This window comes from Mesoplodon bidens (assembly GCF_964165515.1).
Source record: "Mesoplodon bidens genome assembly, chromosome: 20".
Taxonomy (NCBI): domain Eukaryota; kingdom Metazoa; phylum Chordata; class Mammalia; order Artiodactyla; family Ziphiidae; genus Mesoplodon; species Mesoplodon bidens.
In genome coordinates, this window is record NC_138181.1 from 12,477,024 (window position 1) to 12,491,677 (window position 14,654).

The window sequence follows — 14,654 nt, forward strand, 5'->3', positions numbered from 1 at the left end:
AGAGAACAAACTAGTGATTACCAGTGGGGAGAGGGAAGGGGGGCAAGATAGGGGTAGGGGATTAAGAAATACAAACTGCTATGTATAAAGTAGATAAGGTACAAGGATATATTGTACAATACAGGGAAATATAGCCAATATTTTGTAATAACTTTAAATGGAGTATAATCTATAAAAATATTGAATTGCTATGTTGTATACCAGAAACTAATATAATATTGTAAATCAACTATACTTCAATTAAAAAAAATAAAATGCTTCATGTGAAAAAAAAAGGGCTTAAAAATTACAAGGTGCCACAACTTCATTTCAGAAATGGGAAAAAAAGAGACTCAGGTAAAGTGACTTATTCAAGGTCGCACAGAAATTAAGTTTCAGAATCAGAGCAAAATCCAGGTTTTCTGACTCCTGTTTCAATGCTCTTTCTACTATACGTATGATGACTACACTTTCTGGACTTCTCAGGACAGTTCTCAAGCTACCAAAGTACACTCACACTCCTGGTCTCCATTTTGAACAATATGGTCACTTCATTTCCTCTCACTCGGCAGGTTCAATTTCTTTTCTCTTAAGAGAATGCATTCCTAGCTCCTCTGTGATCCAAATCCACTGACAGCTTTTCCTGTCTTGGGAAGTGTTAATAAAGCTGGTGATATGCCACCACCCCTGGGAAAACTTGTAAAGGCACTTCATCTAGGAAGAAGCACAAACCATTTCCAGGTCTGGAATTCTCCATGGAAGGCGCAAGCTGGTTAGGCAAGCCTATTCCTTGGTCTGCTTGAGAATGGAAATCACTGGCTCTGGGCTCTGGCTCAGCTCTCTCACCACTATGGAATGAAGGCCTCACCCATCTTCCAGCCTTCAGAAGAGGACGGGCCTACGAGGAATTGGGGAGCCTCCCAACAGAACGGAGCTCCCATGGGAAGGTCCCCAGTGTCAGCCCCAGTGAGCTCTCCCTCCAGTTTCGTAGGCTGACTGTCAATCTGCACAGTTAGCCCCTTATTATATTCTGTCCTGTTCTCCACTGTCTGCACCGTGCAATTCAGCACTTATTAGACTGGCATAAAGGCAGTGATATAGAATACTGTCTTGTTCCCGATCTCATGGGTATATCTTGTCTCCAACTAAACTGGGCAGGAACATGGTCTGAGTTTTCTCCTGTGTCTCCCGACGCCTCGCATTGCGCTGGGCACAGAACAGGAATCCTGTAAACTCTGTTTGCTTTGGTGATCGACCTCCTGGAAGTCTAATTCCCCAATACTGGGTCTCTATTTTCAAGCTGCCATTTCTCTATCTTGGTCATTAGGTACATCATTTGTCAAAACATAAACTTTTTAAAAGTTGAAATCAACCACGCGGCTCCATCAATTTCCCACAAACTCCTGACCTTGTTCCCGCCCCTGGACAGTGGAGTTGCTTCGGTTCTGTTTTTAGCTTGGCTGAGCCCATTGGCCCCCTCCCTGGCCTCCCTCTCTGCTGGGTGCCTTTCCTGTCCTTGGACTCGGTGGCTGACAGCTGGTTTGGGGGGACCGGAGGAGAGGATGCGGGCATGCTGAGTGTGACAATAGGGTGGGCTTTGTCCAGGGGCCAGGGTGCACCTCCGCTGACCTTGGAACTGGGGACAACCAAGGAGAGGCAGTTTCCTTCTCTCTCTCTGGGCTGCAGGTTTTTAATGTCTTCTTTGTTGGTCTGGGGCCCTGGAGACTGAACCGAGGGGAGAGACTTTAGGCTGTTCCCTCCCTCCTGGACAAAACGGTGCGTGCTTTTCCTGTTTAAACAGGGCACAGTTGTGAAGTGCCCTGACTCCGCACACACCGAGGCCCGGCAACGGCTGCAATAAATCAATAGGAAAATAGAAGCTGCCAGTTAGACTAAACAAGTGCATTTGCAAAGACGGCTAGCCCTCATTAATCACTCTGACAGTCCTAAAAACACATTTCCCCTTTAATGACTGTATTTGGATAATCAGTGCTTTTTCCTCCTCAGTCAGAGTTTGAGTAACAGACAGCTGGTGTTATTACAGCCATCGGGGAGGGAGTGCTGGGATTAAGGTCGAGGGGGAGCCATCCACTGGAGGTCTCCGCAAAGGGGCAGGGCTGTCATGCAGTAATGAGGGGGAGCTTTGTGCTGCCATTGATGGCTCCTAGGCAGCCATGGGCACAGTCCCCCCAAACCTTGACACCCACCTGCATTATGTGAACACAAAAGCCTCATGGGGAGTTTTAGGGGGGCTTGCAGATTTCACCTGGGCTGGGGAGGAGGCAAGTTTCCTGGGCAGCGAGGGAAGGAGATGGGTCGATGTGATTTGGCTTTGTTTCCGTGAGGTGACTTTGGCTTTCAGGAGAAAGTTTGAAACCCAGCACATTCCTCTTTATAAATGATGTAACACATTAATGCACAGCACATTATGAAAATGGTAATTCAAACCCATAGTGCTCCAAATTAAACCATACATTATCGGATGCAGTCAACCATCTATTTTGCAAAAAGACAGGATGAATGAAATCAAGTCAAACAGAAAACTGGAGTGCAGCTTCCCCTACAGAATGATTAATAAAGTACAGAGCCACGGTATTACTGGAAGACGGAAGAGTCCACGGAAATCCAGACATACATCAGGAGGGGGTTAGTTCGTGTATTGAAAGACACATCCCAGGATACTGCGTGGACCAAGGCAATTATGGCTGCAGAAAAATGCTGGAGGGCCCCACGCCTCCCACTTGGGCTGCGGATTCTCAGGGGACGGGTTTGGGGGACGACTGGGAAGTTCCAAACTTAACACCCTGCAATTCTGTTTGTGTCAAACCTGTATCTGAGGGTGAGGCCTTTTCCTCTCTCTCCTTTCCTCCCACTGCTGCCCGTGAGGCCACAAAAATAACCAGGCAGGAGGTGTGAAAATATGACCCAGAGCCAGGAACATCCAGTGTCTCAAGGTCCAGCTCTGTGGCTGCCACCTCTCCTGGTGCCTGGGGAACGCAGGCCCCATTGCTGGTGCCTGGAAGAGATTAGGAGGAAGCGGGGAGGAGGACTAGGAAGAGAAGGTGGAGAGATGGAAGGTAGAGGTGATTCTCAAAGAAGAGTTGCTGGGTGAATTAATTATGCAAATGAGCAGCTGGTGGGGAGTATTATCTCTATTAAAACAGCAACTTTGTTTCCTGAGAATGTAGCTCCTGAAAGTAACAAACTTCCCCCACCAGTTACTGAAAACAGCCCCATGTCTTAGGACTGTCACCCATTTATGGTGAGGAGAGCTGACATCCGAGGGTGAAGACTGGGCCCCTCCAGACTACAATGCCTGCCCTTTGTGTCACAATGGTAGTTGGTGACAGCCTTTTCCAATCAGGCCAACGGCATCCTTCCTGGTCTGCAAAGGCCGATAATACATTTTCTGGGGGAAACTCAATCCTCTGAGGAGTTTGTAACCTGCATTCTCACACCTCCCATGTAAGCCAAGCACCTAGAGAGAAGTTTCTTTTGCTATATGGAGAGTTTGCTCTTGGGAGTTATGGAGTCTCTCCCTTTCTGCTGTCCCAACCAGGGGAGCCCTGTGGTCCTTAGGTAGGAGGTCTGAAGACCCAGTTCAAGAAAGAGAAAAGCTTAAGTCCCCCTGCCGAGGGAGCAATTTCCAGCAATTCTAGCAGGCATTAAAAAAACCCCACACAAACCAACCAAAAAAGGTATCTGAAGGAAAGAGGGATTTCAGAGGAAGAGAAGATGGGAAATAAAATAACCAAGAGCCAACAAAACAACAGAGAAAGAGAAAAAGTAAAGCGAGTTGCTACATTTCAGGTCTTTGAAAGCTTCCTTTGGGCCAGTTTGAACTCTGAGAAGTTGCATAAGGATGATTCCCCAGGAAGACCCTGAGCTGCTCTCAGGGCGACTTCTCCAGCCCATCCAGCCTCTCCCTGACTCCGCCCCGCCCTGTGCGCAAGGATGCCAGCAGCCCAGGCCCCTTCCCCTGCGACACACACAGGGTCTTACTCCAGCACTGCCATTTGCTGCAGAAGCAGACTGAGGTTCCCTTGACTAGTGGAGAAATTTTGCCCAGAAACAAAGATATAGGGGCGACCCCCGCAAGCCCCAACCCCCCCCCCCCCTTCAGAAACATCATATGTTGAGGTTCTGTCAAATCCCGAGGTCATGATGCCGGAGGAGGCCGAGACCCACCCTGTGACTCTCTAAAGGAGTTTGGGGACGGCTGTGGGCTGAGACAGCGAGCTCAGAGAGCGCAGCGTCCCTCCCGCCTCCTTCCGCACTTGACCTCTGGGTCTAGGGACATTTCAGAAGCACACAGTTTGCGGAGCGGGAGCTGCCCCCAAGCCGCATTCCTCACGGAGAAAGTAAAGCAAAACAACGCGAACTGCAACAGCAGCATCTCCCAAAGCTGCGCGGCGCCGACGCAGAGGAGCACGGCCAGGAGGGGGCGAGGCAGGCATTTTGCAGTGCGCCCATCGGGTGGTCCCGCGCGCCCTGGGCCGCCGCGCCCCGAGAGGTGGGCACCGGGCGTCCTGCAGCCGGAACCTGAGCGGCGCCAGCCTCGGGGTGGGGGTGCGCCCCTAGCCCGGGGAGGACGCATAGGCCCCGGGCCCCTACGGCCCTCTCCTCCGGCCCTCGGACTCCCCGGGCAGTGGGGAGGTGCCCCGGCCCTCTCCCACCATCTCGATAAACGGCACCCCAACTCTGGCCTGCTCGAGGATGCAGAAGCGGGTGTCAATCGTGCGAGCTCAAGAAAACGGGCACCGAGGGTGGCTTCCAGGTCCCGAGTAATCGCCGCGCCTTCTCCACAAAACCCAAACCCCGCTCAGAGAAGTCTCTGGGGGCGCAGACGGCTGGGGTCCACAATCCAGAGCTGGCCTTGGGGAGTCCCCAAGCCTTGAGAAGCACCCTTCCCAACAGGTGCATTTACCCTTCAGCTTCAAGGTGTATAAAAGGCACCGTCAGGGAGAGAAAATCCTCCCCCTTTGGAGTGCGAAGCGCGGAAGGCGCGGTCGGGGCTGGCGACAGTCGCTCGCCTTTCCGCCACCTGGTGGCGCCAGAGGCACGTCGTCTTTGCTCGCCCGCAGGGCTCCGGGGCGGCGCTGCCGAGTCTCTTGATCTTGGGGCCTGGTTTCCTTCTCGGCCCCTCGGACCTCGAATCTAGGCCCAGAGGAAAATCCACATTTACGCACTCCCTCCACCCTGTCCCCAGGAAATGGCAAGGCCTTCGAAGTGAGGCTGGGAGCTAAATAACCAAGTTGGAAAAAAAGGGGCCGTTTAATGTTATTTGCAACGCGTTGGCAGAAGTTTTGTTTTCTTCTCCCCTGCTTTCTTGAGGAAAGGCATTAAAAACTCGTCCTTGAACGGAAATCTGAGAAGGAAACCATAAGGTGTTTTAAACAAGAACAAAAGAAGGGCATCTGCTTAGGCGTCTGGAAGTGGGTCAGTGGGGCAGGCAAGAGAGAAACACACCACGGTGTGAATATAGCTAAGTACTCCATTTATTAACAAAATAAGTCTTACCAAGGGAGAGCTCTATTCATCCCAAACAGGCCCCGCAGCCCTTGCGCAGCTGCATAAGGCCGGGAGGGAGGGAGGGAGGGAGGGAGGGAGGGTGTCGGGTGAAGACCCCGGGGCCGAGCCTTCAATCCCAGTAACTGAGGGAGCCCACGGCCAACTTTGGGGACTCTTGGGTCAGGCCTGGGAGGGGGCCACCAGGGTTGCTGTGATCCGTGTGCTCCCTAACTCCCCCAATGCTGCTAACAAGGCTATGCTGCCAGCTGATACTACCACTGGTCTGCTTTGGAAAGATCTAGCAAGAATCACCCACCCAGCCCCCATCGCCAGGACAGGGACCACAGCCACAACAGCCAGAGAAATACAATGACCACAAAAGCACTTTGCAAACTCTAAAGAGCAAAGTTCCATGCCAGCAGGGCCTTCTAGAACTTTTACTTCAGTGAAGTGAGCCCTGTGGGCCCCTCACCATCAGGCAGTGTGACCACCCGGTGTCTGGGGCCTGGAAGAGTCTGGGAGGAGAAAGGCTCTGTTGGAGGCGCCTCTCCGGCCACTGACTCGTGCTCAGAGCAAGATCGGGGAGCAAGGCTCTAATCTGGGGGGCCAGGGCGCAGACCAAGGAGCCTAGGGAGAGAGAGTGGCAGGGCAGGGGTCACAGAGCAAAGTTCCAGGTCCATAAAGAGGGCAAGACCTCTAGCTCCCAAGGCCGCTCCCTGCACCCCAAAATGCGTTACAAAAAATACCTCCTCTCTGTTACTTGTACAAAGGAAAAAAAACAGAACCTCAAATGGATGGAAACAAGAAGGAATGAAGGGAAAAGGAGGGGAGAAGAGAAGGAGGAAGTGTAGTTTGAACGGTTAAGCATGCAAGAAACTCCCCAGGAAGGGAAAACAAAAAGAACCCCCAACTCCCCCTCCTCCCCATAAAACCAAACCAATCAAAAAAAAAAAAAGCGCAAAAGGGAAAAAAAATCGGAAACTTACATCTAAGTAAAAGAAAAAACGGAAAAGAAAGGAAGAGGGACCGGGGACATGTAGTTACCTGTGTGATTAATATTATTATTTGGGGGAACAGACTCTTTGCATACCATTGACTCGTGTGGGCCGTTAATGCACTTATATTCCCAGCTTGTAAGCTAACATTACAGTAAATAAATACACAGTCCGGTGGGGGGGGTCTGGGCGGGGGTCCGGCAGGGACAAGCAGTGGTGGAGGAGGCAGCGGAGGCGGGTGGGGAAGGGAGGCGGCGGCGGGGAGGAGAGGAGGCTGGGGAGGGAAGCAGGGCTGTAGTTACTGGTATCCGAGCGCGGAGGCTGAGGCCAGTCTCTGTCCGTACAGCGCGTATGGTGAGTAGTAGGGTCCGGCTGTGGGGAGGGACGGCACGGCCAGGCCCCCGGCTGTGGATAAGTGGCTCTTGCCGTAAGGGTGGTACCGGCTTAGGCCCAAAGTGTGTGGACTCCGCAAGGACAACGACCCGGGGCTGCCGGGGGCGGTCGGCGGGGGGAGGTGCAGATGGCAGGAGGCGGCGGCCGCGGCGGCCGCGGCGGCGCTGCCCAGGCCCGAGGCCCCCGGATAGGCGGCCAGAAGTTTCTCGGCGCCGGGCAGGGCCGTGTGAGTCCGTAGATGGCTGAGCAGCTCCTCCGAGGTGGCGAAGCGCTTGTCGCATGGCCCACTGGCCGCCACCCAGTTGCAGCTGTGCGGCAGCGGTTCGTTCTGCAGCATGAAGCCGTAGGTGTAGAGCGGGTGGCCGGGGAGCGCGGCCTGGGCGGCGCTGGACGAGAGCGCGGCGGGCTGCAGCGGGTGCCCGGGGTACACCAGCGGGTAGCCCCCCGCCTTCAGGCCGGGAGCAGCTGGGTCATGTGCGCTGCAGGTGGAGCAGCTGGAGCCGCCGAGGTGCGAGGCGCCGTGATAACCTCCCAGGCAGTAGGGGTCGCGGCATAATCCCTGCAGGAAGGACGGCGGGGAGGCCCCGGTGAGCGGGCTGGAGCTGGGGGGCTTGCCCGGGGGCAGGCCCAGGCCCCCTGACAGCTGGCCTCCCACGAGGCCAGACTTGCTCGGATCCAGGCCAGGCACGAACTGAGACGGGTAGCCGGCGTAGGCGCCCACGATGGAACCGTGGTAGCCGATGCTGGAGGGTGGCAGCGGGAACACCGAGTGGCCCGGCTTGTAGGGCGACACCGGCGCCACGTGGCCGGCCCCCACCAGCGCGGAGGGCGGCTCCGACTTGCGCCCGGAGGCCCCGGCCTCGGCGCCGCCATGCGCGCCCGGCTCCCCACCGCTGCCTCGGCTCACGGCCGCGGGCTCCGGGCTCGGCTTGGACTCCTGGTCTTTCTTGTCCAGCTCCCCGCCGGCGCCCCCGCCGCCGGTCTTGCAGTCAGAGTGGTGCGGGGAGCCGCCCCGGGAGCCGCCGGGGGAGGACGAGGACGACGACGCGGAGACCGGCGCTCCATGCGGGGGAAAGGGCGTGCAGGCGGCGCTGGGGACCCTGAAGCCCGCCTTGTCTCCTGGGGACAAGGAGGAGGAGGAGGAGGAGGTGGAGGACACGGAGGAGGAACCGCTGTCTTTGCGGGAGTCGCCGCCTCCAGAGCCCTTGGAGTAGGGCTTGAAGCTGGACTTGTCCTCGGCCGGGGAGTCCCCCAGCTGCTTGAGCGCCGCAGACGCGGAGGCGGCGCCCGAGGCCGAGCGGCCAGGGTCCTTCTCCGCTCCCAGCCCGTTGGCCGCCGCTACCGAGTTGAGCTTGGACGAGGGCGGCGGGTCCGGCTTGCCGATCTGCGAGCAAGTCTGGGCCAGCAACGCCAAAGGACTCTTCTTGGCGTCCAGCTGTGGGAGACAGTGGTAAGGGAAGGGAGACGGGGGTGAGACCAGAGACCCACGGAGCGAGCGAGCGGGGCGCCAGGGGAGGGGGGTGGGCGCGGGGAGCACGCAAGGCGGCGCGACGGGGCGGGAGGGCCTCGGGGAGAGGGTCTGCGAGGGCCTGGCGGGCGGGCGGGGCAGCTGGGCGGAACTGCGCTCACACTGCCCGTCGGTGGGATCCCTCGCTCCACCGGGTCCCGGAGTGCGCCGTAGGCCCCGGGGAATGGGCAGTGGAAATAGTCCACCAAAGGCCACCACGAGAGAAGGTGACCTCTCTGGATTCGGGGCTGGGGGAGGGGCTGTGACTCGACTCCTGCCCTCTCATCTCCCCCGCCTCTGGGCCCGGGTTAAAACTTATTCCTTCAGTTTGGGGAACTTCGCTTGGGACGGGTTTCTGGCGGTGGCGCCGCGGGGTAGGAGCCGGGAGAAGCGCGTTCTGAAGCCAGGGCTGCCGTTGGCGCTCTCTTCATAGCCCCTCCCTCCCGGGGAGGGCACCCAGGCAAGTGGGAGGAAGAAAGACCTGGGGTCGGGAGTGCCTGGGCGTAGTGCACTCTAACCGGATGGGACAGAGGCGGCGTGGGACGGGGCCGATCGGGCTTCAGAGAGAACAAACCCGGGTGGAGGGGTGGGGGTGGGGGCGGGCGGAAAAGGCCCAGGAGAGATCATCTCTGGCCTGGAGACTGGGTGCCCAGGAGAAGTAAAGGACCCAGGGGAGATTCCAAGAGCAAACCCAATCCGAGAGAAAACACGTAGCTCCGAAGAGCGAGTGTGGAAGGGGAACCTTTCCCTGAGAAGCCTGGCGAGAACCGGGTGGGCTCTAACCCCTCTGTTCTCCGTCCCTCCTCACTCCGTCCGCCAGTGTGGCCGAATCTGAGGGTCGCACCGAGCCCCGGGGCACAGGCAGCAGGGCCGTGGGCCCGGCAGTGGTGGGCGGAATGGGGCCGGCGCAGGGCGGGCAGCGACCAGGGGACTGACCTCAATGGGGCTGACGGGAGTGGAGGACAGCGGCTGCAGGTACTCCGGGTGCAGGAGGTGGCCGGTGTGAGCGCTCAGCATCTTCAGGACCCTGATAGGGAGCCGGTTCGCCTGGCGCAGGGGGTCCGCCGGAGGCAAGAGGGACACCGCCGCCGGCACTGCCGGCCTCTTCCCGCCGCCGCCGCTGCCGCTGCTTTCGGGTGTCCTTGAGTTAGATCCAGCGGGCGAATCGCTCATTTGGAGGAGGCAGCGCCACTGGGGGGGCGGGGAGGGAGGGGGAGCACCGGGAGGCGAGCTCCCGGGGCGGGTGGGCTCGCTCCGCAGCGCCGAGCGCGGTGCAGCAGTCGCTGCGCCTCCACCCCTCCTCCAACGACGACGACGCTGCCGCCGTCGCCGCCGCCGCCGCTAGCCCCGGCGATCAACACAAAAACCTTCGCCTTTCGCGAGCCGCACGTCAAATAGCCGCGATCGGCAGCTACACTTCAAAGGGATCGCCGCGCCCGCCCAATCGCAGCTCTCGCCGGGACCCCGGGGCGGGGAGAGCGGCGGGCGGAGGCCGGCGCCGCCGGTGGGAGGGGAGAGCCTTAAAGGGGCCTCGCCCGCGAACCCGCCGCCTCGGCCTTTACCACCCGCCGTAGTCCTCCCTTCCCCCCAGCTGGGCTGCCCCTGCCCCGGGGGTCCCAGAGAGGACGGGACTTCTCCGGGACCCTGGGCTCTGCTCTCTATCCTCCGCTGGCTTTCCTGTCGCTCTGCCCTCTCGCTTCGCACCGCCGGGGGGTGGTGCTGGCGGGGGCAGTCACCCGCAGGCCGTGTGTGTCTGGGGTGGGGTGGGGTGGGGTGGATTGGGGTGGGGCGGGGTGGGCTGGGGGTGGGGTAGGAGCTCCTGGCGCCGGCTCCGGCACTGCCAAGTCCAAGCCTTTCCGGGAGGCAGCCTAGGGGCGGGCCGCGCCTCCAGAGCCCCAGCTCTGCTCTGGTCCTGCTCCGGGCTCTGCTCGGGCTCAGTCCCGGCTCTGCTCGGGTCCAGCTCTCTTCCCCTAATTGGCTTCTCCCGTGTGTCCTCACTTGGAAGCGCCCGAGCCTCGGAGGCAGCCACGGTTCTCGGGACGCGGCGTAAACCGCTCCAACAACTTTGAGCCAGTCCGGTCCAAAGCCTGCAAGTTTGAGGTGTCCCTTCCGGGGTGAGATGGTCGCAATAAGCCGCGGTTCCCTAGGCGGTGCGCCCCTCTAGGATGCGCCGGGCGCGAGGTGCCTGCGCACTGATTTATAGGTTAGATGTTTGGTATGTTTCAGGTTTCTTACGGCGTTCTGCTTAGAGGCGTAAAATTCTCTCACTGCACTCGGCCTAGCTGCTATTGGGGGTAGGGTGGAGACCATGGAGAGGTCAGCATCCCAGGGGAGGGAGGAATCTCTCTGAGTGCTGCACGTCGATGCAAACTCCAGAGATACGTCTACCCTACCCCCATCCTTTTCTTCTCGCGGGGGAAAATGCACTAGGTTTTCCCAGGGGAATTTCGGAATTAAAAACTTTTTATTAAAAATAACGGTATCCTCCTTCACCCTATCCCCTCCCTCCCGTGCCTCTTGGATGAAGTATGCATTGCCAGCTTCGCACCGGGCAGAGGTTTCACATAGTCCTTGTCCGGACATTAAAGTTCCTGGTCCGCCGATCAGAAGGTGAAGCTGGCCCTTTGTGCACCGGCCTCTGGGGAGACCACTTCTCCTTGCTCTTGGCGGCCAGCGGAGGCGCGCTGGTGTCACTGCCTCGCTTCGAGTACCGCTTTCCCAGCCCGAATCCATCACTCCGATTGTCAGGCCTGTCACTCGGGGCGTATTGCTCTAGGACTCTGCTGCTCGTTGATCAATGCCTTGAAATCACATGAGATCCCAAGATGGGGATAGATGATTTCAAAGGGGTTCTTCCAACGGAAAGAAACAAGTATCACAGAAATAACAAACGGCAATCTTTATCATGCTCAGTAAAGAAGGCAGCAGGCACCACTCCCAGGCCACGTCAATTATACACTAAACTGAATGTACTTCCTGGATCCATCTGGTTTTTGGACAGTATGCATAGACCTCTGAGAAATTACACAAGCTTTCCCTGCCCCAGTTTTAATCCTGGTAAAATTAGGTTACCACGAATGCCAAGGGATGCCTTGACTGGGTGATGTATTCCATACTGCAGCAAGAGGGTGACAAGAAGGAGGGGGGACCTCACTTATTTTATTGTGGTGGTCCCTACGCCCGCCCCCCCCCCCCCCTTCTCATGCCAGCCTCTGAGCCCATCCTTGCTACGGCCAACACCAAGTTTAAACATCCACTTCAGGGCTGCTTCAGCCTACCAGGCCATTTGGCCTTTGGGAGATTGCTCTGCAGAGAGAGAGCAGAACCTTCCAGAATGGAAGAAGGTGGGCCTTTGTAGGCAATCTTGGAGGAGGAGGAGCTGGGAAGGGGGGAGCCCTAGGAGACAGGAAAAGATGAAAGACCCCTTCTTGATTATCGTAACCAGCCCAGCTGTGAGCGCCAGCCAAGAACTCCTGCTAGGACCCCAGCAGATGTGTGTTAGGGATGATTAATGGGGAATCAGGAGCAAAGGGGAGGGGAGAGAGACAAAGGCATTTAGGAATTCGGAAGGAATCTAGAGGGGTAGGAGGCAGCAAAAAGAGAGGGGAGAACGGAGGGTGATAAAATATTTGCTCTCTATTTGGGGAGGAAAGGAGAAGAAGAAGGTAAGGAATGAATGAAAGGAAGGGAGAGCAGAGGTGAGGACAGGGTGGCCAGGCTCGGGATGGAGGGTGGAGAGTTTGCCCAGGTAATCATACATTGTCCTTAAGAAACCCCATTCCCTAAGCTCACAGCTACTCACTAGGAACGGGGTTGCCAGACAGCACTTAGGTGGAGACCAGGCCTACTTCCCCACTCCTGGAAAGTGCTAGCAAAGGAATAGGGCCGTGCTTCCCTTTGGGGTGCTGATGAGGAAAGCAGGAACCCTTTGGCTGGATCCATCCAATCGCCTTAGGAGGGAAAATGGAAGACCATACTCAGCCAGGCCAGAGGCCTGATTAAAAGGTACTAGACGATTATTACAATCAGTACTTGACATTCACTTAGCTGAAATGTTAACCTCTACAGAGTCCTAAATGGGGCCCTAGTGGCCTAAAGCAAGTCCGTTTTCAAAGGAATGTCTTGTCACCTGCGAGAGAATAAGGCTGAAGAAGTTTTCAGTCGGGCCGTGTTTATTGAGGTTGATGAGGGGTTGAAAATGCCACGCAAGACAGTGTTGTACAGGACCCAAGTCCTCCCTCTGCAGAAAAGCGGCAGTCCTGTGGCTAAGGGACCCTTCCCATATTGCCCTGCGAGGGAGGGGCGCCATGACAGTAGGATGGGGTGGGGCTGCTTGAGAATGCCCCCAGCCAACGAGGTGAAGAATTACAATTCTATGTGTCAAGCTCTTTTTTTTTTTTTTTGCAGTACACAGGCCTCTCACTGCCGTGGCCTCTCCCGCCGCGGAGCACAGGCTCCGGACACGCAGGCCCAGCGGCCATGGCCCACGGGCCCAGCCGCTCCGCGGCATGCGGGATCCTCCCGGACCGGGGCCCGAATCTGCGTCCCCTGCATCGGCAGGTGGACCCTCAACCACTGCGCCACCAGGGAAGCCGTGTGTCAGGCTCTTGATAAGTTTCAGGTACCTTTATCATTCCCATTTCTAGAGTGGAGAGGTTAGTCACTTACCCAAAGGCCAGTGACCAGTGGGTGACAGAGTGGTCCCTTGGAGTCAGGTTTCTGGGAACCAGACCTCTGAGCCACATTGTCGCGGTGGTCCCGGGCAAGGAAACCTCCCTAAGCTTCGGAAACCTCAGGTATAAAACCTAAAAGTGGCCACCTCAGAGTTGGGAGGCCCAAAACAGACAACGCATGTCACACAACTAGTGCTTGGCACAAAGAAAGTCCCAGGTCAATGATGGCTGTGACCAACAGCATCGTTGGCATCTGTGGGGCGATTGCTCTGGAGAACAGTCACTGCACATCTGGATCCAGAGGCTCCCAGTGCTGGGAACCCACTCGAACACCCAAGTCGGCCCAGCATCCTACCCAAATGAGGGTACCCCTCCCCCAGCCTCCAGTCAAAGGAGTCTTTAAAAAAAATGCTTCTCAGAAGCCATCAAGAAAGTCCTTTAGGAAATTCTGAATATTTGGAGATTTTTTTTCATGATTTCAATTTACATAAAACTCACCACCCAGGAAAAAAACACCTGAGTCAGGTTGGGAGGAGAGGTGGGAGGTGTGTTGTGTGGGGTTAGTGTGGAGTTTTCCATCCTCGCCAAGGTGGAATTGCCTGAATCAAGGCCTCTCTCTTCATGACACTCAAGCCCTAATGGCAACAACAAGAAATAATATCTCACTGGGTAACTATTTACAGTTTTTTTTTTTTTTTTTACAAGCTGTAAGAATTCTGAAATGTCTGCCTCACAGGGGACTTGGTTTTCCTCCCTGGCGCTTAATATCTTTCAGCGGCTGGCAATTACTGCCTTGGCCAGGAGCCCTGATTCAGCACTGCCTCTGTCTGCTCCATCCCCGGGCTTCAGACACAGCCCCGGGCATGAGAAGACCAGAGGGGCCCAAGGAACAGTGGGAGAACAAACAGGCAAAGCAAGAAGGACCAGCCTTGCCAAGGAGCCCCCTCCGGTAGCCCCCTCTTCTGTGTTCTCACAGCTCCGATTATGTTCTTACACTCATCACAGGGCATCTGCCATTATTTATTTACTTGTCCATTCTCCTGCTGGACTGTGGTTGCTTCTGTATTGCCCTCATCCTCTTTGTATCCTTATTGCCTAGAGGGATGTTTAAGTATCTTCATCACAGCAGCCAACACTGACAGCCAAGCCCTATTGAAAGCGCTTTGCACAATTTCTCAATTTCTCTCATTTAATCCTCACAGAAGCCCTAGGAAGTAGGTCCTATTGTTACCCCATTTCACAGAGGAGGAAGTGGAGGCACAGAGAGGTTAAGTACCCTGCCCCAAGTCCCAGCTGGTAAGAGATGGGGGTATGAATGCACGCAGTCCAAATGCCATACATGCCCAGTGAAAGTTTGTTGATGAACGAATAAGAATTTTTCATACAGAGGGTTATTCCTTTCTATCTCCCCTCACCATATTAGTAAAAAGACTCAAGGTGGATGACTTCGTATTTTTCAAAATGTCAACTATGTGAACCTGTTAAAGGATCTTTTCCCAAATACATGTTTGCGTTCATCAACCCGCAACAATTTTCTGAGTTATTCTGGGCAGGTGTTTTTATCCCTTTTGACAGATAAAGACTGGGGCTCCCAGG

At 56.2% G+C, this 14,654-nt stretch overlaps 1 protein-coding gene across 1 annotated transcript; it reads right to left on the minus strand.

Annotated features, from left to right (window-relative positions):
* Positions 1 to 5,459: 5,459 nt before the first annotated feature.
* On the minus strand, positions 5,460 to 10,106 carry ZNF703 (zinc finger protein 703). The gene is made up of 2 exons (XM_081221054.1): positions 9,322 to 10,106; positions 5,460 to 8,313 (listed from the first exon to the last, which is right to left on the minus strand). Exons 1-2 carry the CDS (start codon positions 9,556 to 9,558, stop codon positions 6,784 to 6,786), a joined length of 1,767 nt encoding a protein of 588 aa, XP_081077180.1. The 5' UTR covers positions 9,559 to 10,106; the 3' UTR covers positions 5,460 to 6,783.
* Positions 10,107 to 14,654: the final 4,548 nt, after the last annotated feature.

Bases quoted from the DNA above. Each gene is read 5' to 3' on its own strand.
- ZNF703 (XM_081221054.1), bottom strand. From the start codon at position 9,558: ATGAGCGATTCGCCCGCTGGATCTAACTCAAGGACACCCGAAAGCAGC. The intron at 8,314-9,321 runs GTCAGTCCCCTG...TGTCTCCCACAG, and splicing joins CTCCCGTCAGCCCCATTGAG to CTGGACGCCAAGAAGAGTCC.